The sequence below is a fragment of the Orcinus orca genome, chromosome 10 (genome assembly GCF_937001465.1).
Source record: "Orcinus orca chromosome 10, mOrcOrc1.1, whole genome shotgun sequence".
Lineage (NCBI taxonomy): Eukaryota > Metazoa > Chordata > Mammalia > Artiodactyla > Delphinidae > Orcinus > Orcinus orca.
The window spans coordinates 64,027,915-64,055,190 of record NC_064568.1 but is presented as its reverse complement, the minus strand read 5'-3'; the positions used below and the strand labels follow the sequence as shown (position 1 = coordinate 64,055,190).

General features: G+C 37.0%; 1 protein-coding gene across 2 annotated transcripts in view; it reads left to right on the top strand.

Moving 5' to 3' along the window:
* Positions 1-27,276, top strand: part of FAM83B (family with sequence similarity 83 member B) — an 87,542-nt gene that overhangs the window by 50,462 nt on the left and 9,804 nt on the right. For both annotated transcript variants that reach the window (XM_004267772.4, XM_049716226.1), the window contains 2 exons: positions 22,178-22,342; positions 23,031-23,155. In XM_004267772.4, coding sequence (XP_004267820.1) covers positions 22,178-22,342; positions 23,031-23,155 — 290 coding nt within the window. The remainder of the gene's footprint in view (positions 1-22,177; positions 22,343-23,030; positions 23,156-27,276) is intronic.

The following is a 27,276-nucleotide window of genomic DNA, read 5'->3' as shown; positions in this document are numbered from 1 at the left end:
GACAGGCTGATGCTGTTTAGTGACAGGTGTGTCATTGGTGAGGCAAGCCACCTGATTTGACAGACTATATTTCAGTCCAGGAGTCATCCCTCCTCGGCCTCCTTTTCAAGTCTTAGAAGCCAGCTGTCTTCCCAGCCCTGGGTCTTTCTTATTTAAGGAGGTTAAGACTGACTTCATTTTCATTCATGATTTGTGAATTTGCCACCATTTGCTTGAATCACTTTCAGCACAGTTTTTTTTGTTTTTTGTTTTGGTTTTGGTTTTTTTGGTGTAAAATGTTTCTCTTTTTTTTTGGTGCAAAAAATTCTCTTCGTAGTTTATTACCATTATTTTTTCTTATATCTTTTTTTTTAAAATATTGGAGTATGGTTGATTTACAATGTTGTGTTAGTTTCAGATGTACAGCAAAGTGATTTAGTTATACATATACCTATATCCCTTCTTTTTCAGATTCTTTTCCCATGTAGGTTATTACAGAGTACTGAATAGAGTTCCCTGTGCTATACAGTAGGTCCTTGTTGATCATCTATTTTATATATAGTAGAGTGTATCTGTTAATCCCAGTCTCCCAATTTATCCCTCTCCCTATGTTTCCCCTTTGGTAACCATACGTTTGTTTTTGTGTTTCTTCTTTCATCCACCTCCTAGCAAAGGGGTTGCCTTATTGGGTCAAACATTGTGTCCTGTGTCTGTGTCTTGTCCCTGACATTGACATCCAAGTGCATGATGTGAGATAAAATAATCCTGTTCCCCAAAATGGAAGACAATGTCCCCAAGTGCCCCCCACCTTCTATTTCAGAGCTCTGAATCTACAACTCATGAATTCACTTTTCGGAATCCTGGATCATATTTCCATTGTTTTGACTCTGCCAACTTCCAGAGGTAGACATTTCCTAAGTCCAATATCTATCATACGGAATTTCTTCTTACCTGGGGATTCATTAGTAGGAATTGACTGCCATGATTTAGTCTTCAGCTCTACTATGATCTTAGTCTCTCTGAGAATTCTGTCAGTTTGTCATTATTATTGGGGAGGCTACATGCCCTTCTTAATCATTACAGTTATCTTGTTTTTGACAATTTCCAAAACTTTTGTATGGGTTCTAAGATAAAGAACCATAGAATTCTGGGCAAACCTCCTTTACTTTGTACAAGAGTCAAATTGTCCTTTCATTTTATTTCTAGTTGTCTACTAGTGATGTCCAAAATCTTATCTATGTATAACCTGTAGCTCACACACTCAGGCAGAAATAAGTCTCATTAGGACAGAATTTTTCAAGGAGTGCTGGTTACTATATTTGTTGTCTCTGTACACAAGTGTCTTGAGGGGCTCTTTAACTTCAGCCTTTAGGATGAAACAAGACGATTTGTTCAGAATGACTGAACTCTCACCTACGTAAGGTGAAAATTATATAGTTTGATTTCATAAATATTTAAAACAAATGCATTTTGATAATCAAAAAAATAGAACTAGTCTCACTTATAATAATACAGTACAAGAATAAGAGGAAGATAGAAGACAATAAAAATAACCTGAAATAAATTTGGTGATTATAATTGTAGATTTTTTTTCTACGTATATATTCCTCTATATTTCAGTCAATGGTTTTATATCCTACAAACTGCTTTGAACTGGCTTATTGTCACCACTGTTTTCCATTATATGGATGTACTATAATGCCATATTATCTATTGGGCATGTAGGCTGCTTACAGATATGTGTAGTCATAGTGAGTGCAGGGTTGAACATGAAGGTGTACATCTCTACCTCTGAGTACCGTCTCTCTTAGGATGAGTCCAGGGAATTGCCCTGGTGGGAAAAAGGATGTGGTTTGGTACCTTTCACTGTTAAGAACGTTACCAGATTGTCACCTAGGAAAATTGTCTCAATTTACACAACTGCTGAGATTTTCTCTCACCACCTGACGAAATGGAGTGCTGTCAGTCACCTCAGTCTTTTTGACAGGCTGACAGGTAAAACACGACAGTTTAATTTGTAATACTCCCTGTTACTGAGATTTTGTGCTACATTTCATATGTTTATTGGCCACGTGTCTTGGCTTCAGTCATTTTTCTATTGGGGTATTAGTCTTTATTTTCTTATTTTCTAACCCTATTAATGTAATAACATTGTTCTTTCTTAACTGTTTGAAAATCATCTTTAACAGAATCTTGATTACAGTATATTTTTTAACTCATTCTTCTTTATTTTTCCTCCATTTCTTTCTACTGGTCTAGTTTTTATATGCCAGTAGCATACTATTTATTCTAGCGTAAGAGTACACTTTCAATTACCCTTTTCTTTGAATTTTTCTATGTACTCACATTTTATTTTCCAGGTGAATATTAGAATCGTTGCCCTATATGCTTATGGATCATGCATGTATAGAGTAGGTTCTAATGTCACTTCCCAGCTCCTCACTGAGGAATTAGTGTCAACCCTTATCCTGTATGACAGGGGAAGAGTTCTTTGTTAGGCTGAAACTGTCCTGGGCACCCTAGATGGTTATTGTCTCACTCCATTTGGCAAAGATATTTGCTTCTTATTTTAAGGCTCCTATGACTAATCACAAAGTTTAAAGTCTTTGTTTACATATTGTTCAATGTCCAATTGTTAAGTAATAAGTCAGTGCTCTTAAAAAATCATAAGTAAAAGACTATTTCTCTCTCTTCTAAAATGTCTATAATTAGCTGGTCTTCTCAGATATTTAATGGTGTTAGGGAGTGATGGTCAGTACATATGCTGATACGCAGACAGTTATCAACAGGTCCAGCTGAGCAAACAAAACTTGTCCCAAAGCAGTGAGTAGCATTATCTTCCAAAAGTCCTAAGGGACCCTGTTGAGTGAATTCACAGCTATTACCATCTCTACCTAGAAGTACTGTTGTCCAAAAATTACATCTTGTTCTAACCTTGATTATTGCCTCCCCACTCCTTTCTAAGATAAGATAAACACTTCTCCACTGGACACTGCCCACTTCCTCCCTGGATTTAATGCCTCTTGGGGTCTGGCAAAGAATGAGAGCTCAATGCACTTTTTTAAAATTAAAAATAAGCAGATGGATGAGACCCCACCTCTGCTGATTTCAGATTTCAGTGTTTGTTCCATGGGTGGGCCAAAGAGATTCTGGCTGTTAAGACATTAGACTGAGGTTCAGAGATGGAGTCAGTAGACACCTTTAGCACTAGAGCCGTGGTGCCAGGAAAGAGTGAGAACCAGAGTGTAGCTCTGGCTCCAGGAGCCTCATGCAATCCAACGTTGGCAGAGTGGCCATGGGAGGCAAAAACTGACTTTTGGGGAAGCCAAGCAGTAAAAAGAAGCAAAGAAAATGTATATCCAGGGAAATAGAGAAAGAGGGAAAAAGAGACCAAGAGAAAATGAGAGGTTCCACATACAAGCAATGTCATATGATATTTGTCTTTCTCTTTCTGACTTTATTCACCTAGTATGGTAATCTCTAGGTCCATCCATGTTGCTGCAAATGGCATTATTTTATTCCTTCTTATGGCTGAGCAATATTCCATTGTATACATGTGCCACATCTTCTTTATCCACTCATCTGTGGATGGACACTTAGGTTGCTTGGCTTTTGTAAACAGTGCTGCAATGAACATTGGGGTGCATGTCTCTTTTCGAATTATGGTTTTCTCCGGATACATGCCCAGGAGAGGGATTGCGGGATACAAATGAATTTATATACAAAACAGAAATAGACCCACAGACATAGAAAACAAACTTATGGTTACCAAAAGGGAAAGGGAAGAAGTAATAAATTAGGAGTTTGGGATAAACATATGCACACTAGTATATATAAAATAGATAAACAACAAGAACCTACTGTATAGCACAGGGAACTATATTCAATATCTTATAATAACCTAAAATGGAAAAGAATCTGAAAAATATATATATATATATATATCTGAATTACTTTGCTGACACCTGAAACTAACACAACACTGTAAATCAACTATACTTCAATTGAAAAAAAGAAAATGAGAGGGAGGAAAAGAAAAGAGGAAGGAGAGGGTGGAGGAGGGGACATTAGTGACCTGTAAGGAGAATGAAGGACATCCTGGGGAAGCCTGGAAAAGACCCCCAGAGGCAGCAACCACATGGGAAGCAGGAGTGGCAGAGCTGGGGAGTGGCTGCCAGCCATGCTCCAAAGGTCACCTGTTTCGGAATAAAGTTCTGTGCTTCCACCCAAAGTGAGAGAGGTGGAGAAAAGGACAGGTTATTGGCCACAGACAAAATGGAAGGCTGTGAAGCAGATTGAAATCACTGTGGGCTCCAGCTGTGCCTCCCAGCTTGTGCCTCTCCCAGCTTGTGCCACGATGACCAGGTGCCTGGAATTCTCGCCTCAGAAAACAGCTTCCCTCCCTTGTTCTAAGATGAAGCTCTCCGTGGGTGTGTCTTTGTGCTGAAAGGACTAAACTGAAAATCTGAGACTTGTTTCAACTGACGTTCCTGTTTTATCTCTATGGAGAACTGAAATTCCATTTAAATGGAATTTTCAAAAGTTCACAAAGTACAGAATGTCTGGTTCAATTTAGAAATAAGCTAGGTCATTTATTCTATTAAGAGCAGAAAAAAGTCCCAGAACCTGTGACAGTGATCCCATATAAGTAACGTACATGGGCTGAATTAAGCTGGTGATTTTGTTACCGAATCAGGTTCAGCTTCCCACTGCTCAAAAATCAGTGGGCGTGTGGGGGAGAGAGAGAGAGACAGAGAAATGTTAGTAGAAAGGAAAGTTTCTTTTAATCAGAATGCCATCAGTCTGGGGGGAAGGTGGACTTGTGTTCCCCAAAAACCAACTCCAAAGATTCTGCTCAACCTTGAAAGTTTTAAAGAGAAACAGGAAGTAATCTCAGTTAATCACTGGGATAGGGCATCAGATTGGTCACCATACCCCACTGTGCACAGGCATGTATGCAGGCTTATTGCCTTCTTGTGACTTTTCTTTAGATGCTATCTTGTTCACACTGTTCGCTCTCGAGATTACTAAAGGGTAAGTTAGGGAAGAGATCTGGTCGTCTGTTAATTACTTATTCTTCATTTCTACTCCTTTGATCTATGGAAAGAACCAACAGATTGGGCAAGGTATTGTGTGATTAAGGTTTGAAAGGTGTACTAGGGCCAGAGATGAGTAGAGCATGGGAGTACCTGGTGTAAGGTTAGTGACAAGACAAAAGGGGCCCCTGTAGAGAGCTCTTTCCTGCCAGAAGCTGCTTATACTTCCTTATCTATTTTATATGATTTTATCATCTAAATTTAAATTAAGAAAAAAATCAACTTTTTTCTAGACTTAGAATTCAATCTAGTATAGAGTCAAAGCAAAACAAGTTATTGATTATTCCCACAGTTAATAGGTGATTTTATATATATGGTGATTTGATATAATGTTGCTAAGAATTATCTCTAAGACCTGGTAAAATGTTATAACTAAATAACCACATACTGTAATATCCATTCACAGGTATGGCAAGTATCATGCAATCTCTTTCATTCAATGTATATGTAGGAACCTTTTTTATTAGACATTCTTTTCTGGTTATATTAAAATTCATCCTGTTTTATGAAGTGCCCATTTCCATTATATTCTATTATTGTAATGTGTTTAGGGTAAACAGGAGCATCAAATATAAAGCTCATTACAGTTATGGGAGAAAGCTTACTTTTTAATATGTGCTATGCATCTCTTTTCAGGCAGTGCCTTTTCTTGAATGCTGGTTAATGGTAAAAAAACACAAATGTTAGAAACATATTCCAGCCTTTTTTTGTTGTTTCTTCTGAGTAGTAAAGCCATTATCTAGATTAGTCTTATTATAATTTTAATTAAACTGAAGAAGATTATCCCCATCATTGTTTTATTCAGTCAAATGCTATTTAAGAATGTGTTATTTTTCTTAGATAGTGTAATTTTATTTACTGATCTCAATCATTTGGAAACATTACCATGGAAGACAACCAAATGACTCCAAAGTACTGTTCAATGTTACTGAAATATACAAGTAGAAGACACCAGGGTGGCTGACATTTCTGGGTGATGTCATAGCCCAGTGAAGTCCTCTTCAGTTCCTTATTCTCTTTACTCCCATTTGATAGTCATTTTCAACTTCTGTGTCTAACATCTCATAAGCTTGCAGCATGAGGAGCCGATGGCCTGAGACAGAAGAAGTAGAGGAGAATTCTCAGTGATATTTTCATAGGGAATCTTTTATGAAGTTTTTTTGTTGTGTTTTTTTTTAAGAAGCATAGTATCTCAGAGTTTGAAAGCACTTCAGAGGTCAGAGTTGATTTAATTCATGCCTTTGCTCAACAAATGAATTTTTTTTTTTTTGAGTAAACACAGGACCAAACTTCAGAGAATGTATTAAGATTTGAAGGAATCTCAGAAAAGAGACCTAATGACATAAATGTTATGATGACGTATTTAGCTTGAGTCACCATATGATTTTTATCAAAGGAATGGCATTGAACAGATGTGACATAGAACCTGTCATGAAAGAAAATTCACTCGAGGGATAAAAAAAAAAAAAATTACCATTACTTATTTAAGGCTCTCCTTTACCAAAATTTGGAGGAAGAAAAAATTAATGGACTTTGACACTTGTGAAATATGAGGCAGCTGTTGCTACTTCATTTATTGACCAAATGGAAATCTCTGCCTTCTTGGCATTTCATGAGAAAAGAAAAAAAAAAAAAAGCCTGGCAAATGCTGGCAAAGATTCTGGTAAAAGATAGTCTACTAATAGAATTGTAGTCAGTGATTTCATTGACCTTCAAACCCCTTACACCCTCATCCCACTTTATTTTTTCTTCCATTTCTTTAGTAGAAACTAAGCAATTTCTTTCATGAGCCATTCTACTTTTACTTTTGCAGCCATTCTACTTTTACTTTTCCTTACCTGGCGAGATTCTTCCATTTTGAGAAATATCCCTAGAGCACAGTTCTGCCACCAAGAACTCCTTTAAATGCTGTGAAACCTGTCTTATTTAAAATATTCTATATATTTTATTATGAATGAACATATGATTTATTTTGATTACTTGATTTTTAATTTTTAAATTAATGAGATAGATTTTTCAAATAACCACTTTTCGGCTATACTTTTTAAGAAAAAAAATCTAGGCATAATTTTCATATCTCATATAATTTATGCATGTATTGAAGTCATCCATAGTGGCTTATATACATTTTCCTTTCAGTTTTACTGAGGTAGAATTGATATACAGCACTGTATAAGTTTAAGGTGTAAGCACAACGATTTGAGTTAACATACATCATGCAATGATGACCACTATAGGTTTAGTGAACACCCATCATCTCATATAGATACAAAATTAAATAGGAAAAAAAAGGTTTTCCTTGTAATGAGAACTCTGAGGATTTACTCTCAACAACTTTCATATACAACGTACAGCAGTCTTAATTATATTTATCATGTTGTACATTGAATCCCTTATATTTTTTATCTTACAACTAGAAGTTTGTTTCTTTTGACTACCTTCATCCAATTCCTCCTTCCCTCTTCACACCCCATCTCCCGCCTCTGGTAACAACAAATCTCATCTCTTTTTCTATGAGTTTGTTTTTGAAGTACAACTGACCTACACTACTATGTTAGTTCCTGGTACACAGCATAGTGATTTGATATTTCTATACATTTCAAAATGATCACCATGATAAGTCTAGTTACCATCTGTCACCATACAAAGATGTTACATAGTTATTGGCTATATTCCCCACACTGTACATTTCATATCTGTGACTCATTTATTTTTTAACTTAAAGTTTTTACCTCTTAATCCCCCTCATCTATGTCCCTCCCCTCAACCCGCTCCTCTCTGGCAACCACGTGTTTGTTCTTTGTATCTATGACTCTCTTTCTGTTTGGTTATGTTTGTTCATTTATTTTGTTTCTTGGAGTCCACATGTTAAATGAAATCATATGGTACTTGTCTTTGTCTGACTTATTTCACTTAGCCTAATACCCTCTAGGTTCACCTATGTTATCATAAATGGCAAGATTTAATTCTATTTTTATGGCTGAGTAATATTCCATTGTACATGTATATCACACCTTCTGTTGATGGACATTTAGGTTGTTTCCATGTCTTGTCTATTGTAAATAGTGCTGCAAGGAACATAGGGATGCATATATCCTTCTGAGTTATTCTTTCTGTATTCTTCAGGTAAATAACCAGGCGTGGAATTGTTAGATTATATGGTAGTTTTATTTTTAATTTTTTGAGGAGTCTCCATACTGTTTTCCATAGTGGTTGCACTAATTTACATTCCCACCAATGGTGCACGAGGGTTTCCTTTTCTCCACATCTTCACTAACACTTATTAACTTTTTTTTTTTTTTTTTTTTTTTTTTGCGGTATGCGGGCCTCTCACTGTTGTGGCCTCTCCTGCTGTGGAGCACAGGCTCCGGACGTGCAGGCTCAGCGGCCATGGCTCACGGGCCTAGCTGCTCCGTGGCATGTGGGATCTTCCCAGACCGGGGCACGAACCCGTGTCCCCTGCATCGGCAGGCGGACTCTCAACCACTGCGCCACCAGGGAAGCCCCCTAACTTGTTTTTTTGATGATAGCCATTCTGACAGGTGTGATGTGGGTTTTATATACATTTGGAATAGAACCTCTCAAAATAAGATTCTATCCCATAGTGGCTCAGATATAGCTCTAGATAGACTGTAGAGAAAAAGTAGAATTTAATACTAGCTTAACCCAATGGTAATATTGTGGAGATTTTCAGAACTTTTAGACAAGATTCAGAACATGGTACAGTTGTATTTCAAGAATGGAACTCTGCATCAAACTATTCTTTGCCTCTCACTATTGATGAAGCATTAACCACACCTCTGTGACCAAACTGGATTCTACCAAAAGAGATGGTCTGGAACCAAGTTCTGGAACCTCCTCAGGTATACACATTTTCCCCTGCTTCAGGCAAGGTCTGGGGGCATATGGCCTGATGGCAGAGTACTGAACTAGAAGAAAATCAGTTCTAGCCATAGTTTCATCATTTACTGTGTGATCTTAAATACTTTAATTTCCATGATCTTTAGCTTTTTGTTGCTGATGTCACTCGTGTGAAATACAACTTATCCAGCCCAACTAAAGTGAGCCATTTTGAGAAAGATGATTCTTACTAACACCTTCCACAGTGCAAGTGTTATTATTCCCCACTTACTAGGACCCATGTTTTCTACCTTTATTACCTGTGCCATTTAGGATAGATTTCAGGACATAGTTCATTTGAATAGCAGGCAGATGACCTTCAGGAGTCTTCTTGCTATTTCATACAGGTGTACATACATAAAACATTGCCCAGAAACAGAAGACCAGTAAACACAGTAATAACATCAGTCCATGTGTTCCAACCCACCTCCTTCCCAGACTTGGTAAATTGTAAATGAAAAGTACCATGAGAGATATCTGAGACAGTGCTTTATTTAGAAAATGATAGGAATCTTTAGGAATTCAGATTAGAACTGTAAATATTCATTTAAAAAATTTGCTTGTTTACTATTTGAAAATAGCTGTCTTTGATGCTTTAGAGAAAGCATGAATAATTTAATAAATTTTATTGAGTTGTATTGTTAAGTTGATGGGGATACAAAATGACTGAGGTATATTTTCCCCACCCTCCACTAGTTTATTACTCCCTTGAAAGTAATGAGTGAGCCACAAGGCTGATGAAATAAATGCTATGCTAAATGTATTAAACACCATGGATGGAGCATAAGTTAGGATGCCATTTATTTAGGCTCAGGGAATTAGCAGAGGCTTTGTGAAAGAGGTCTTCAGGTAAGCTAGGCCTTGAGAGATGAATTGGATTTTCATAAAGAAGGAGAACATGGGATTTTAGACAAAAGGAACTTCACAAGCATGATGTGAAAGCACGTGGCCATCAGAGTGGGATGCATGGAAGATGCAGCGTAGCATGAAACGAAGAAGAAAAGGCATTCAGATTGTGATAGACCTTGCATGCCATTGTAAAGAATTTACATTTGATTCTATAAATTACATATTTTTAAATAGTCTAAATCATGGCTGGAAATTTGTAACATTGGAGGCCAGAAGCTTTCTCCTGAATCCCAGACCTTGACAACCCACAGCCTGTAAGGGTTTCCATGTGTCATAGATGACTGACACTCAATAGACCCAAGGCCATCCTCCTCCTTTCCAACCTCCCAACTGCCTGTGTCTGTCATTGACGACACCAACCAGTCAGTCATTCAATCCAGAAATCTGGAAGTTATCCGGAAGTATATTCTACTCATGACCCCACCATCCAGCTGCCGGTCACATTGCATTTTTGCCACCTACTTCCTAAATATCTCTGAAACCTAGCCTCCATTCTGCATCCCTGAGCACATTATCCTCTATCCCCACCCATCCCAGGTCTGTTTTCCACCTTTCTCTGCCCCTCTTTGCTTTTCAAACGCTGATGCCATAGACTGCATCACCTGGGTGTCCTTGCCACCTCCTCCCTGATCAGGAAAGGGTGCTCAGTGGGAGGTGCCAGCAGGAGAGTGAACACCAGCTGGAGAGAAGTTTATGTTCTGTTTGTTTTTCTCTTGCTCTCTCCCTGCTTGTCTCTATAGTCAGTTCCGTTAACTGTACCCACACTTTTGTAAATATTTTCATTAATTTCTCAACAATGAAAACTCTTAGGGAAACATGTTTTCTTGGCAGACCTCTGGATGATATAACCAACTTTGCCGATCAGGTTCTGGACCTTTGCAGCAGATTCCTAGTCGGTCCTTCTGTGTTCAGACTACATTCTTCACACTGCTTTGGAGAACTGTCTTTTCTGAACATGTGATGTTATGACAGTTTGTTAATAGGAGAATATTCTAGAATGACAAATATATGGCATACACATTACATAAATAATGTCAGTTTTGTAAAACTACGTATATACCAAGAAGAAAAGAAAATGCCATTGTCCCTGGCATAATTGTGAAATTGTTGCAATTTTTCCTTTCTTAGTCTGTTTTTTGTAATTTTTCCCCTGAAGGTAGAGAGAACGAGACAGATAATCAATCTCTCTCTCTCTCTCTCGTCTCCCTCTCCCCTCCCCATGTGTGTGTGTCTAATTATGAAAAATATTTTATACATTTTTTTCATGTCATAAGAATGTTGCTAACCACTTGTTTGTTTACTTTCTGATCCAGATACTAGAATTGAAAGAAATGCTCCTAAATTTTACTTAGGAAGTTTGATTTGAAAGTAAAAAAGAATAATCTAATATTATGTCTAAAAAAACTGTGAGATGATCTTTTAACTGAATAATTAGCCTATCTGAGAAAGTGTGGTTGGAAATCTTTTCTAGATGCTCATGAAACTTTAATTTCTTTAATTTAATTTGAAACTAAATATGTCATTGACATGTTCCCTCCTGACAGATCATTAAATTCACGAGAGCGTTCTGCATACCCCTTTTCTACACTCCTCTCAGAGGACAGATTCCTTTGGTCTCCTTATCAATCGGCAGGCTTTCTGTTGCCTTTGATCAGCTCAATAATAAAAGCTTAAGTTTAGATTTCTTACTGAACTGCTTCACATTTTAATGATTTGGATATGTTTTTTTCTTTATCTGAATGTTTTAATGCTTATCCAGTGTACTTTTCTTTTGCCATTTGATCTATTTTCAAAAATTAAGTCTCAAGAAATCTAAATTACAGGCATATTTAAGTTGTTTCAAAAATATTTCACTGGCCCAGATTGAAACTCCAACTTGAATTTTGTTAGAATGGAAGTACCTTTTTAATATTATTTGTGTCCTTATATGTAAAAGATGAAATTATTTGGCCTTTGGAAATACTTAGAGTTTAAATGACTTTTCAAATGTCATTTTACAAATTTGGTATAAGAACGAAATTTAATGTATTACTCCAAGAGAATTTTTGTATAGTTTTTCTCCTCTTTTGTCCTCATCTCATTCTATTCCTCTTCTTTAATCATTAATTTCCATTTTGCCAAAATCTATAACTTTACCAGCTGCTTGAGGATATAGTTATATGAAACATATTTTATTTTTCAATAACATATTTATGTAGAATATTAATCAAGGGTGATATGTAAGGACATGGACCTTCCTTAATTTTACAGATAAAACAATTTGGTTTAAGTTAATAAAAATGTTTGGAATAAATGTGGCTATTTCAGCTTTTGATAAAGACCGTTTCCTTTTGATAAAACCTCAAATTTCAGATGTAAAATATGTAATAAAGTGAAACAGACTTTCAACCTAGAATTCTGACAAGTTCCTTCTTCTGAACCTATATAAGGAAAATAAATAAATTATACTTTAGAATTTTCTCAGCAGAGAAAGGGAAGATTCTCACAATGAGATTTTAATCATATTAATTAAGACTTGAAAATAACATAGTTCCTAGTAAAATAGGAAATCTGTGTCTTGTTTCCGTAGCCCAACTGAAAAACATTTGCTGTTTTGTGTCTGTATATTGTTTATCTGAAGAGAATGAGTATCATTAGGTGTTCAAAATACTTAAGAAACCTGGAGTGTGTGGGAGAGGGATTATTCAGGAAATATTCTAGGTAATGCGGTTAACATTTTTCAATTAACTTGATGAGCCCCTGATAATTATTTCCCCTGTCTCTTAGCTTTTAGAATGACTCTTCCCTACCACCAAAGGTATGTGGCCTTTCAACTTTCAGGCATCAAAGTGAAAAATAATACACAATTCTCAGAGGCTAGCGGTGAAAAAAATTATCCAAGAGAGAAAAGAGAGTAGTAGAGTTAAATAAACAGAGGATTAGGTGCATGTAACTTGACTATAAAGACATAGGAAAGACTTATACTAAATGCAAAAATGCTTCTGCAATATTTCATAACTTTTGTGTAACTCCTTGATACCTTGATACCTCTTCCTCCTCTGCTCATGCCATCCCATTCTGGCTCCACCGAGATTGTATGCCATCAACTGTATTACCTCTTTCCTATTTTATTCCTTTGATGTATACCTTGATATTCAAGTTTCTTATCCAGATAGAAATTACTATTGAATAAATAGGACCTGTGGTATTTTTGCCATGTGGTATGTTTGATTTTTTTATGTCAGGTTAATTAATAGTTGACATTAAAGTAACACAGTTATTGCTTAAGTAAAGAATGCACCCTCTTAAAACATGAATAGAAAATTTTGTTCTGTTTTGTTGTAATTGTTGTTTTAATTATTGGGGAATATTTGGTTAAGGCCAATGCTATAAATTAAGAAAATAATGGCTTGAAACATGTGAAACACTTTACTCATCTCTTTAAACTAGGGACTATAAAATTTTGCTCAAATATAACAAAATATCTATTCTTCAAGCTCTGTTATCACCCACACTTTTATTAATAGTAGCAACTATTCAGTGATCCTTTGCCACGTGCTTATACTATGTAACATCTTATACCATGGGCCACTTATTACAGACTTGATATACAGCATCTCAATTTTCCCAATAATCCTACAGAATGGGAGTTATTCACTTGATTTTATAGATGAAAAATTTGAGGCTCAAAAAAGTTATGTTCTTCTCTTAGTTCACCTCGCTAGAAAAATGACAGAATCAGAGAGATATGTAGGGACAGATATTTGTGGAAGTAAAGGAAACACTGAAGAGTGACTTAGGAAGAAGGAGTACAAAATTAAAGGGGAAATTTAGCAAGGATGATATCTGAACTAAAAAGATAAAAATAGAAAAGAGTGAGAAGAAGGAATACAATGGATAGAGTGAAAGTTTAGATAGTTTCTTGATTACTTATCATCTTGCTTTGGAAACTTTCAAACGTATATAAAAGAAGAGAGAATATGATAATGATTCCTCATGTACCACCACCCTGTTTCATTAATTATCAACTTGTGTTCAACTTTGTTTCCTCCGTATCCTCCACTGCTGCTGAATTAAGTTGAAGAAGATCACATGTAACAGATTATTTCATTTCATCTGTAATTGCTTCCATATAATTCTCTAAAAAATAAGGGCTTTTTAAAAAGCATAAATTATCAAACCTAAAAAAAGCATTACTATTAAATACCTAGTCAGTATTGAAATTTCTCTGTTACCTAAATGTCTTTTGACATTTGTTGAATGTTGATGGAAAATTTCTCAAAAACTTGCTAAAAAGTCAATTTCAAGTTTACATTAAAAGAAAAAGTTCAGTTGGCCTCTCACTGTTATACTGAATAACTTTTAATTTCCTGTTAACTCTGTACTGTATTCCTCAGAGCAACTGTTCTGGACCTTCTTCATTCCCATGCAAGCCCACAGTCTGAGCCTTCACTGACCACAGCCCCAGAGGTAGGCTTTACCCCCAACCATGAAGTGTATGCTGAGGGCATCCAGTGACAGTCACCTAATCTGTTTCCCTTTCCTCCTCTCACAATACCCTATACACCATCAAAACATTTCTTGCAGTTAGTACTCATTCTCTTCTTCCCTGTAGTCTTAGCACATCTGTAGAACCTAATTCTAAGGCAAACCCTCCTCTGCTCATGCCATCCCATTCTGACTCCACCGAGATTGTATGCCATCAACTGTATACCTCTTTCCTATTTTATTCCTTTGATGTCCACCCAACTTTTCCTGTATGCCTAAAAACACTTAAGTTTCAATGGCTAATTTAAAAAAAGCATAGATGAAAGGATGGATGAATAGATAAATAGGTAGATGGGAAAAACAGAGAGTACAACTTTTTAGCATGGTGTTTATCACGTTGTTTTGAATTTCCTTATATACAAATACTCCTTTCAAATTTTAAATTTTCTTATAATGCTACAATAATTTTCCATGTAATTTAGGTCTCTAATACCTGATGAGCCCTGACTAGCCTCTCTCTGTTGTCTTTCTCAAGCACTCAGCCACTGAGTCTTGTCAAGTCATCCTTTGCAGCTTTACCTCCATCCCTTCCTTCTATTCCTGCTGCCTTCATTCACATTGGGATCTTACACATTTATGCTGCATTAGGATTGAAACCTCCTAACTCCTCTACTTGCTGGTAGATGTTCCAGTTTCTCATTCATCCCATGTATACTAAAATGTTAATCTTCTTAAGTATTTTTCCAATCACATAACGCTTTGGCGAAAAGCTTTACATGCTTCCCCATTGTGCCTTATGGAATCTGTAGTTAGCCTGGCGTGCAAGGGCTGCCCTCTACAGTCTTGGCCAAATTGACCTTTCTAATCTTTCTAGCCTTATGGCTAACTCCTCCTCAGCAGATTTCCATGACCCAGAAAAATGGGTTCTAATGCTATTCCTGGTGAGTATTCCTAATGCTTCAGCTCCTGTTACCCAAACGTTTCCTCCCCTTTAAGTGCTACTCTACAATTTTCCCAACACAACTAGTAATAGATTCTTATTCCTTTCTTCCCTCTTTGTCTTTCCACCTGCAGTGCCCTTCACTCCTTTCTTCCTGACAGACATCCCTTAATATTGGAAAAATTTAAATAAGATAATAGGTATTCCAAGCCAATGGATAGTTATGCTACAGGTTAAAGGAGATCTCCTAAGAGTGTCAGGAAAACAAGTTACTTTGGTCAGTTTGCCAAGATCTAGATTCTGATACCTTGGCTTGGGGGCCCATGCTCAGGACCCTTGTCAGGTCAAGTTTCAGGAGAAGTTACTTTTTGGAAGTGCTGGGGAAATGAGAGCTTGTACGAGGGCTGAACTGTGAAATCAGTAAAAGGACTATGGCTCTTCTTGCTGTTTTTTTTTAAGCCTGGTCAGGATTTCAAAATATGCATTTTTGGAAGACGCAAACATTCAGTCCATAATACTGGTGTATAAGTACTTTCAATCATGTAGCACAATGCAGAAAGGGAGGGAAATATCAAAATTATGCAACGCTTCTGAGTTGTCAAACATATGTACTACTTCTACAGATTTATGTTGTAGCCATAACACAGCCCAAACATTCCCCCTTACATCTTCTGTTGAATTTTAGTACAATACCCAGGATTTTTGCTTGTTTGTTTTTCACTTTCACCAGGTAGTGGTTGGTGAGATTTTTACAATCTAAGTACAATGCATGTTTTAATCCAATTTTTGGGTAATTGGGAGTGAATGAATAGTTACTGAAACATAGAATTTTAGAACTTGGTACACACACGATCGTCTGTGATTTATTTAATATATAATAGAGGTCAGTGAGACTCAGAATCACTTCACTGACTTTCCAAAGGTTACACAATTTATGGCAGACCAAACCAATTGATATCAATTTAGCTACTAGTATAGATGCTTATATATGTTCAAAAGTTATGGCATTCATAATGTAAAGCTTAAACTTACTAAACAATATTATAGTGCATACAATATATTATATATGAAAATTGATACTTTTATTTAGGCTGCAGAAGGATAAGGACCAAAAGCACTTATTCTTAATATCGGGCTCTCTTTTTTCTGAAATCCATTTAGCACATTGCTTTTAATAGGCATTACAGACTCAGAGATATATAATTCCTAAGTGATCATTTCCCTAGATTTCTATTACTCAATTCTTAAGGTCTTCTAGTTGTGTTGAATTTTATTATAGATACGGTTATTAAAAAGTTTTGTTGATTTTTTTTTTTTAATTTGAACTCCTTATTAGTGTTCCTTCTGTTGGAAAAAGGAAATCCTCCTGTATATATGCAGGCAATTACCAAGGAAGTCCGAATCCTTTCAAATGGTGCTTAGTATTTTGAAGCATAAAAGGTATAATATTCACTTTTTCAATTTTGAGGGTAATACTGACAGTTCTGTGACTACAGATCATTAACCCAAGGTGTACTTACATTTCTTTAAGTATTTAGGTCATATAAAAGCATACTGCTAATAGTGTTCTATCTTAATGGATTATAGTGGAAAATACAGTATGGGTTTCAAAATTAAAATTCTGAAGATGGTGAGGCATATTTCTAAGGAAATGCAAGTAATTCAGTGTCAACATTGTGATGAACATTTTCTATCAAATCTATCATACTTTTCATTTTTCTTGTCATTGGTTTCTACCTCACATTTTAAAAAATATTTCACTGCACTTATAACATTACCATAAAAAGAGGGCTTCATGATCCTCGTTAGTCAATATGATTCATTAGAATTTAGATACTTTCAATATGAATGTTGCTATCAGATACATTTTCCCAAGACACTATTTTGTGCACATATTTTCCTCTTCAGGATTTATATTGCTCTCAAGATCAAATCTAAACATATGTCAGATTTTCAAGATCCTTCATAGCAGTTATGCAGATAAATCCTAAGTAAATTTGTTCCATACTCATAAGTGTGATAATCTTTGTGTTTAACTTTAGGTTAATTCAATAAACATTTATTAAAATATTACTGTTGCCATCATTCTAATTTTTGCCTCTATTTCTGTAATGCTAGTCTTCCAGCTTGGATGGCTAAAAATAATCTTTATTCATTATTTAAGGCTTATTCATGAAGCCCTGGTAGTGTATTTCATTCTACTGGGAACCCACCCTAACAACCATGTACATTTAGAGGTTTTTCTCCCTTTTCTCTGAATTACATAACAACTCATTATTTACTTTCCTAAATGAGCTTAAATTGTATCATGAATATGAAGTTATCATAAATTTATTGTCACTGTTTATATTATTTTAATATTTAATTTTAATATTATTTTAATTCAGTGTGTCTAGGTCACTTCAGGAAAATTTACTACTCTGAGAAAAATAAGTGGAAACTCATATCCTTGAATCAGTTTCTCTGAAACTACTAAAAGATGCAAAGTTTCACTCAAATCTTAAAAGTCACTCAGAATATCTTCCTGAAAGTTTTCTAAGTCTCATGTTGCTGATGAATGCATTTCCTTGTTTACTTTTTCAATTTATCAAACAAGAATAAAACAGTAATTAATGAAGAAGCAAGAGAAGAAGTTTAAAATTATATAACATGGTAGTTTAATGAATGCCATTTAATGTAACTGGTTTCTGTATTGACTTATGAAATCAATTAATATACCTTTTGAAAAGCCTTGTACTAATCAGGTGTATCATTTTTATTTCATTATATATAGTCATTGTGGTTATTTCTACAGCACAGTGTGATTTAGTTAACTAGCTGGGAGTGTAACACCTTCAGATCAGGTTTGGCATACCTCATTTCTAGTTATCATTCCTTTCCATGAATGTAACCCACCATTAAATTAAAAAAAAAAAAAGGCTACATTTTATTTTGCCTTTCTTGGCACAGCTGAAATTTTCTGTAGACTTTATATAAGTTTTCAAGATATCTACTGGGTGCTGGGAACCAGAAATCCTGATAAGGTACCTGACTCCATTGACATCACATAAATTTGTCAAAGATGTGTAATCTGGTCTCCCAGATCCTGATGCATTGCATTATCTGTCATACAAGAGGGACTGTCATTTGTTCTACGTTTTATGTGCTAGAATCTTCCATTGACTGAGTGACTTCAATTACTTTTTAGAAACAAAACCCTTTATTTATCTGGTCAAGAGTTTTTGTTCATTTCCAAAGTCTCAAGTAATTTGTTACAGGAGACTATCAGGCAAATTAAAAATAAATTCTTTAGATATACTGATTATTTTTTTACAAAGAATACCATGTAGTATAATAATGTTTCTTTATTTTAAAAAATTCCTTTCTAGTTAAAAAAAAAATAGTGCTAGACTGCTCCAGACATATGTTTTTAAAAGTTATTTTGTAAAATAAGTTTATAAAATGGACATTTTCATTTCTTTATCTCAATGTCCATACACTATCACATCACTCATTATTGTATATAAATGCATTCATTAATAATTGTGGATGTGACTGAAAGTTTTTCACATGTTCTATTTTATAGAGAATATGCACAAGATACAGGTGAGGCTATTCTAACTAGCTTCTCGCTTCTCCTGCCACATCATACCATTTATAAGGAAAGGATCACATGAGGCCATTAGAGTGATTGAAATTGTTCTTCCTAAAGAAAATCTGATTGAAGTATATTTCACTGGTAGCTTAAAGAACGTCATCATCTTGTATAAATTGAACATGGCCCAGTATTTTGTTCTAACATCTTATTGGATTAAATAATATATTATCCATGACCTTCTTCATGTTCTAACATACTTGCAATGTATCCAGTATATTATCCTAGCTGTTGTTGCCATGTGTCTATTCCCAGGGCATTTCTTTCCTTCTCATTTCTTGACAATTTTTGTTCCTTGGTGAGAGAGAATAGCTCTAAACCAGATTGACTGGTCTGATTTTAAATTTATGACTTGGTGGGTCCTTAATGCCACTCTGTAGTCACACTATATTATGTAGTCCGTTCCCTCTTCTACCCTCCTAGCTGACTACTTAACCGCCTTTCCTCATACCGCTAACGTGTCTTCCATAATCCAAGGTCTTCTCAGTTGAAGACCTTGCCTCCCATTTCACTGAGAAAGTGGCTTTATTCCGAGGAGAACATCCATAGCCCCTCCACCACATCTGTACTTCCACCAGCACCTGCACCTTGTACCTAGCCTTCTGGCTTGGTAGTACAATGATCTTTTGAAGATCCTTATTCCCTGTGCTCTAATTATTTTTTGCACTAGATCCTGTCTTTTATTTCCTGCTCAAAGGCCTTCCTCCAGAAATCCCTTGTTTCCCCATCCCACCTCCCACCATCTCTTGCATCACTGATTTTTACTCTTTACTGGAGCATTTCATTAGCACACAGACCTGCTGTTATTTCTCTCACCTTAAAACAAAACAAAAAATACAACTTCTCTTGACCCAGCTTTACCCACAGCTACTGCTCTATTTTTCTGCTTCTCATTGTAGTTAGATTACTCAAAAAGAGTTACCTATACCTGCAGATAACTTTCAGTATCTGAGGTTAATAAATACTTGGTGTGGGAGGATCCCTGAGACAGTTTGAGGCTGTGAAACAAATCCAGTGTTTAGAAGAAAATGATAGATAATTCTACTTAATGAGTACACAGACTAATTATTGTAATGAAATATGTTTAATTAAAAAGAAGTCTGCTTTCTAATAATTATACTGACTGTACACCAGTTTGGAAAACCACAAAGATTGATAAAGACAATACACATAAAGGTTGCAGGGAAAGTTTACACAAGGAGGATAAATAAGTGTGTTTATAACTGTCGTTTAAAGTTAGCATTCTATATAGCACTCCTAGGCTCTTTTAATATACTTTGTCCTCTCAAACCCTATTAAACCCCTCCCAAGAAAGCTTTTGCTCTCACCACTCCACTAAAACTACACTGTGAAGTCATCAATTACCTGTATATTACTAAATCCGATGAATGCTTAATCCTTATGTTACTTGGCCTTGCAGTAGGGTATGACACTCTTGAGGACACCCTTCTTCTTGATACCGTGTCTTAACTTGCCTCTCAGGATGTCCCTTCTTTTAGACTTCCTTTGCTGGCCCCTCTTGTACTAGATCTCCTAACTATTCATCCAGTCTCCCTGGATGACTTGGATTTAATTGTCATCTCTACACTACAACACCCAGTTGACAGCTCTGGCCTAGACCTCCCTACTCAGTATTCCACTTGAATATCCAAGTCCCTCAAACTTAAATTGCCTTTTCAGTTTTTTACCTAAAATTTAGTGTAGCTGTACCCTCCCCTATCTCAGCTCTGTCCTTCAGGTTGGTGAGCTGAAAAATCTTAGAATCATCCTCTTTTTCCCCCTCTTTCTCCCACATCCCATATTCAGTCCATCTAGAAGTCCTTTTGGCTCAAAATATCCAGCGCTGACGATTTCTCCTCATCACTGATAGTGGCTGGTACCAGGACTGTCTGGTCCTGGCCACCATCACCTCCCACTGGAATTGCTCCAATAGTTCTAACTGGCCTCCCTGCTTCCACCCTGCCTTCCAGCCTTAAAGTCTGTTCTTAAACAAAGAAAAGCCTGAAAAATCCTTTTCTAACATAAATGAGACCATATTATTACTTCAATAATAACCCTCAACAGCTTACACTCTTATTCAGGAAAAACCACTGAAGGCTTTTTAATGCCTTCAAGGTGTTGTGATTAGTTTCTCCCTTTCTTGTTTCATTTCTGCCCTTTCAGTTTCTTGAACCTGATATAGGACCTTTGCATTGCTGGGTCCCCCTGCCTGGGACATGCTTCCTCAGGATATCCATCTTGAGGACTTCCTCAAAGGACATTTTCTCAGAGAGGCTTACCCTGAAAACCCCAAACCCCTACTTCTCAATTTCCAGGGAACTGTGATTTCCCCTTATCCTGCTCTAATTTTTTCCCAAAAAACATCATCTTATAGCTTATCACATAATTTACCTCTTCTCTGTATTGCTTGTGGTTTCTTCCCCCACTTTGTAAGCTTCACAAAGGGCAGGGATTCTGTCCTTCTCATCTGGCATATAGTCAGTCAAATGATTTCCCTTTCTTTCTGCATCATTTCACTCCTGCTGCTTCTCAAAGGGAATAATGGTTCTGTTTCCAACAGTTAACTTGGACTCTCTCCATTTTAGGGGCCTGTTCCTTAGGATATTTCTCTCTGCATTTACCTTTTTAATCATATCTTTTTGTCCATTTTGTTTTCTTTTACTTGTTCTGTCTGCTAAGCTAATTTTAAGCATATGTATTTAATTTTCTGGTCTTCAAGTCTTCTTATCCCCTTTCTTATATTTGGTCCTTTCTTAGCTATATTTCTATTTCTAGAAGATTTTTTTTCTCTGTCCTATTTCTCCAATACTTTTATTCTTAACTAGTTACAGAAATCTTGCTTTTCCCTTGAAATATTTCCCATGAAAACTGTAGCACCAATTTCTACCCTCTATCTGTCCCTCTAATGTCCCCTCCATTCATCCTACAGGCAACCTAGATTGCCATGATTTGGATCTGCCCTTCACTCAACATTCTACTGAAATGAAGATTCCCTTTGACTTAAAGCTAGTATGAAATTACTTAGTGTTACAAATATGTATATAGTTTGTTTATTTTCAATATACTTTTCTATCTTCTATTTTAGAAAACTGCAAAAATATTTGTGTATACATTTATATATATGTATATATATATATATTTATTATGCATTGAACTATTTTCTATTTTGTCCAGTTTTTCCTGAAAGCAAGCAATTTCTAGATCTTTCTCTATTGGGTATCTAAAATTGTTTCATATTCTTATCTTTAACAGGTCATTGCTTTAGTGATGGATATATTTACAGACGTGGACATTTTCAAAGAAATAGTGGAGGCATCAACTCGAGGGATATCTGTGTACATTCTGCTTGATGAGTCAAACTTCAATCATTTCCTAAGTATGACTGAGAAACAGGGCTGTCAAGTTCAACGTCTCAGAGTAAATATTTCATGCTTTGTTTTGTTTTCTTCAACTATTTTATCTTTATCTCAGTCATTGAATGTAAGGCATGTTAAGTTATATTACTCTAAATGTACACCATATATTTAAGATGCTGACCACAGAAGGGGTCCCTTGTACTCTTCAGACTGTGACTTCACCATCTTCGTGATGGTTTTATAGGATGCTTTTCTTGATGGTGGGGCACTTAAGCTTTTGAGTTAACTTTGCTGCCAGTCATAATTAATTTACAACTTTGAAATGACTGGCATGAGTGATAATCTTTCATTCAGCAGATATTGCTTGTCACAATCATTTAGCATAGTGTTTTCAGTGATGTTTGACTTATTAAAAGACAGGTGGATTTTACTCTTAGTTATTTTGTTATCATGCTACTATAACCTGAAAGGGGCTCTTGCAGTAGGACCCTAAGTGACTTATAGAACCATCCTGTGTAAATGATGTAAGTTATGTTAAAATATATTATTTTAAGTGACCATGTTCCTTCTTTTTTGGGTGGTGTTTTAAAATGTGCTTTTCACTATATTTGTTTTTGTTGTTATATGTTTTAAAAAATTATTTCATGTGTACTTTTTTGGTTACTAAGTTTTTACGATGACATATTTTACTTTTCAAGATATCCCCTTTCTAGCCATAATTTTTACTTTATATTTACATGCAATTCTAGAATATTCGAGTGCGGACAGTAAAAGGCCAAGATTATCTTTCCAAAACAGGAGCAAAATTTCATGGAAAAATGGAACAAAAATTTTTGTTAATTGACTGCCAGAAAGTTATGTATGGTTCCTACAGGTAAGATCATTGTGTTTACCTCCAGTATTATCAATCATTTACAGAATTTATGAGTTTAAAGTTTTAATGTAATCTGTTTAGTTATTTCTTAAAAATAAAAGAAGAACCCTTGCATGAAAAGCTTGGAAACTTGAATTTCAGTTCTGGCTGTGAAGTCATTGTTCAAGTCACATAACTTCCTTGGGCTTCAAGTTCTTCCTCCCCAAAATGAGAGCATTGACTTATATCTCAGGTTTCCTAAAGCTCTATATGCTAAAAGTGTTTTTGTTCCTTATGAAAACAGTATGAATCATAATAATTGTTCATAAAAATAGAAACTATCACATTGAAGAACCTGCCTAATGGATTGCTCTTATTTTAGTATTATTGAGACTCTAATGATTATCATGTTGTCATCATAGGACTACTGAAAAATCATTGAAGAGTCTGGCTGTAAAAATGCCATGGTAGACACTAGGCAAGGTTTTTCAGCCCCAGATCTACTCTCTGGCATCTTTCTAGGGTACCACTGCTGGAATATATCTACTTCTATTCTAGCTTGGCTCTTATGTTTCACTCACAGTCCTTAAAACTTCTCTGCAAGGCAGTTGTTTTTATCTACATTTGATAAATGATGAAATGGAAGTTCTAGAAGGTTCAGTGACTTGCCCAAAACATCACAGTTAAGGGCCAAAAGACAGTTCAGGTCTGGCAACCCAGTCTAGGTCCAGCTGATTCCAGAGTTTAAGTGCTGCCTTCAAACTCCCTTATAAATTCCAGGCATTGGTCCTGAATGGGATAACACAGTAAGGCTACATCAATAGGCAGATAAAAACACCAAAAACACGTGAACTGGAGAGGGGGAAGATGGCGGAAGAGTAAGACTCGGAGATCACCTTCCTCCCCACAGATACATCAGAAATACATCTACACATAGAACAACTCCTACAGAACACATCCTGAACGCTGGCAGAAGACCTCAGACCTCCCAAAAGGCAAGAAAGTCCCCACGTACCAGGGTAGGGCAAAAGAAAAAAGAATAAACAGAGACAAAAGAACAGGGACAGGACCTACACCAGTGGGAGGGAGCTGTGAAGCAGGAAATGTTTCCACGCACTAGAAGCCCCTTCGCAGAGACTGCGGATGGTGGAGGGGGGAAGCTTCGGAGCCACGGAGGAGGGCACAGTAACAGGGGTGCGGAGGGTAAAGCAGAGAGGTTCCCGCACAGAGGATCGGTGCCAACCGGCACCCAACGGCCCGAGACTTGTCTGCTCACGCACTGGGGCGGGCGGGGCTGGGAGCTGAGGCTTGGGCTTCCGTTGGAGCGCAGGGAGAGGACTGGCGGCATGAACACAGCCTGAAGGGGTTAGTGCACCACGGCTAGCCGGGAGGGAGTCCGGGAAAATGTCTGGACATGCCAAAGAGGCAAGAGACTTTTACTTCCCTCTTTGTTTCCTGGTGCGCGAGGAGAGGCGATTAAGAACAATGCTTAAAGGAACTCCAGAGACGGGCGCGAGCCATGGCTAACAGTGCGGACCCCAGAGATGGGCATGAGACGCTAAGGCTGCTGCTGCCACCACCAGGAAACCTGTGTGCGAGCACAGGTCACTATCCACACACCCCTTCCGGGGAGGCTGTGCAGCCCGCCACAACCAGGGTCCCGGGATCCAGGTACAACTTACACGGGAGAACGCACGGCGTGCCTCAGGCTGGTGCAACGTCCCACTGGCCTCTGACGCCGCAGGCTCGCCCCGCATCGTACCCCTCCCTCCACCCGGCCTGAGTGAGCCAGAGGCACCGAATCAACGGCTCCTTTAACCCCATCCTGTCTGAGTGAAAAACAGACGCCCGCTGGCGACCTACATGCAGAGGCGAGGCCAAATCCAAAGCTGAAACCCGGGAGCTGTGCGAACAAAGAAGAGAAAGGGAAATCTCTCCCAGCAGCCTCAGAAGCAGTGGATTAAAGCTCCACAATCAACTTGATGTACCCTGCATCTGTGGAATACATGAATAGACAACGAATCATCCCGAATTGAGGAGGTGGACTTTGAGAGCAAGATTTATTATTTTTTCGCCTTTTCCCCTTTTTGTGAGTGTGTATGCATACGCTTCTGTGTGACATTGTGTCTGTATAGCTTTCCTTTCACCATTTATCCTAGAGTTCTATCCATCGGGTTTTTTGTTTGTTTGTTTGTTTGTTTTCTAATTTTTAAAAAAAGTTTTTCTTAATAATTTTTTATTTTAATAACTTTATTTTATCTTACTTTATTTTATTTTATCCTCTAATTTCTTTCTTTCTTTCTTTCTTTCTTCTTTCTTTCTACTTTTTCTCCCTTTTATTCTGAGCCGTGTGGATGAAAGGCTCTTGGTGCTGCAGCCAGGAGTCAGTGCTGTGCCTCTGAGGTGGGAGAGCCAACTTCAGGACACTGGTCCACAAGAGACCTCCCAGCTCCACGTAATATCAAACAGCAAAAATCTCCCAGAGATCTCCATCTCAATACCAGCACTCAGCTTCACTCAATGACCAGCAAGCTACAGTGCTGGACACCCTATGCCAAAAAACTAGCAAGACAGGAACACAAACCCACCCATTAGCAGAGGGCTGCCTAAAATCATGATAAGTCCACAGACACCCCAAAACACACCACTAGACATGGACCTGGCCACCAGAAAGACAAGATCCAGCCTCATCCACCAGAACACAGGCACTAGTCCCCTCCACCAGGAAGCCTACACAACCCACTGACCCAAATTTAGCCAGTGGGGACAGACACCCAAAAACAACGGAAACTACGAACCTGCAGCCTGCAAAAAGGAGACCTCAAACACAGTAAGATAAGCAAAATGAGAAGACAGAAAAACACACAGCAGATGAAGGAGCAAGATAAAAACCCACCAGACCTAAGAAATGAAGAGGAAATAGGCAGTCTACCTGAAAAAGAATTCAGAATAATGATACTAAAGATGATCCAAAATCTTGGAAATACAACAGAGAAAATGCAAGAAACATTTAACAAGGACCTAGAAGAACAAAAGATGAAACAAGCAATGATGAACAACACAAAAAATGAAATTAAAAAATACTCTGGAAGGGATCAATGGCAGAATAACTGAAGCAGAAGAATGGATAAGTGACCTGGAAGATAAAATAGTGGAAATGACTACTGCAGAACAGAATAAAGAAAAAAGAATGAAGAGAACTGAGGACAGTCTCAGAGACCTCTGGGACAACATTAAACACACCAACATTTGAATTATAGGGGTTCCAGAAGAAGAAGAGAAAAAGAAAGGGAATGAGAAAATATTTGAAGAGATTATAGATGGAAACTTCCCTAATATGGGAAAGGAAATATTTAATCAAGTCCAGGAAACACACAGAGTCCCATACAGGATAAATCCAAGGAGAAACACGCCAAGACACATATTAATCAAACTGTCAAAAATTAAATACAAAGAAAACATATTAAAAGCAGCAAGGGAAAAACAACAAATAACACACACGGGAATCCCCATAAGGTTAACAGCTGATCTTTCAGCAGAAACTCTGCAACCCAGAGGGACTGGCAGGACATATTTAAAGTGATGAAGGAGAAAAACCTACAACCAAGTTTACCCAGCAAGGATTGCATTCAGATTTGATAGAGAAATTAAACCTTTACAGACAAGCAAAAGCTGAGAGAGTTCAGCACCACCAAACCAGCTTTACAACAAATGCTAAAGGGTCTTCTCCAGGCAAGAAACACAAGAGAAGGAAAAGGGCTACAATAACAAACCCAAAACAATTTAGAAAATGGGAATAGGAACATACATATCGATAATTACCTTAAATGTAAATGGATTAAAGGCTCCCACCAAAAGACACAGACTGGATGAATGGATACAAAAACAAGAACCATATATATGCTGTCTACAAGAGACCCACTTCAGACCTAGAGACACATACAGACTGAAAGTGAGGGGATGGAAAAAGATATTCCATGCAAATGGAAACCAAAAGAAAGCTGGAGTAGCAATTCTCATATCAGACAAAATAGACTTTAAAATAAAGACTACTAGAAGACACAAAGAAGGACACTACTAATGATCAAGGGATCGATCCAAGAAGAAGATATAACAATTGTAAATATTTATGCACCGGATGT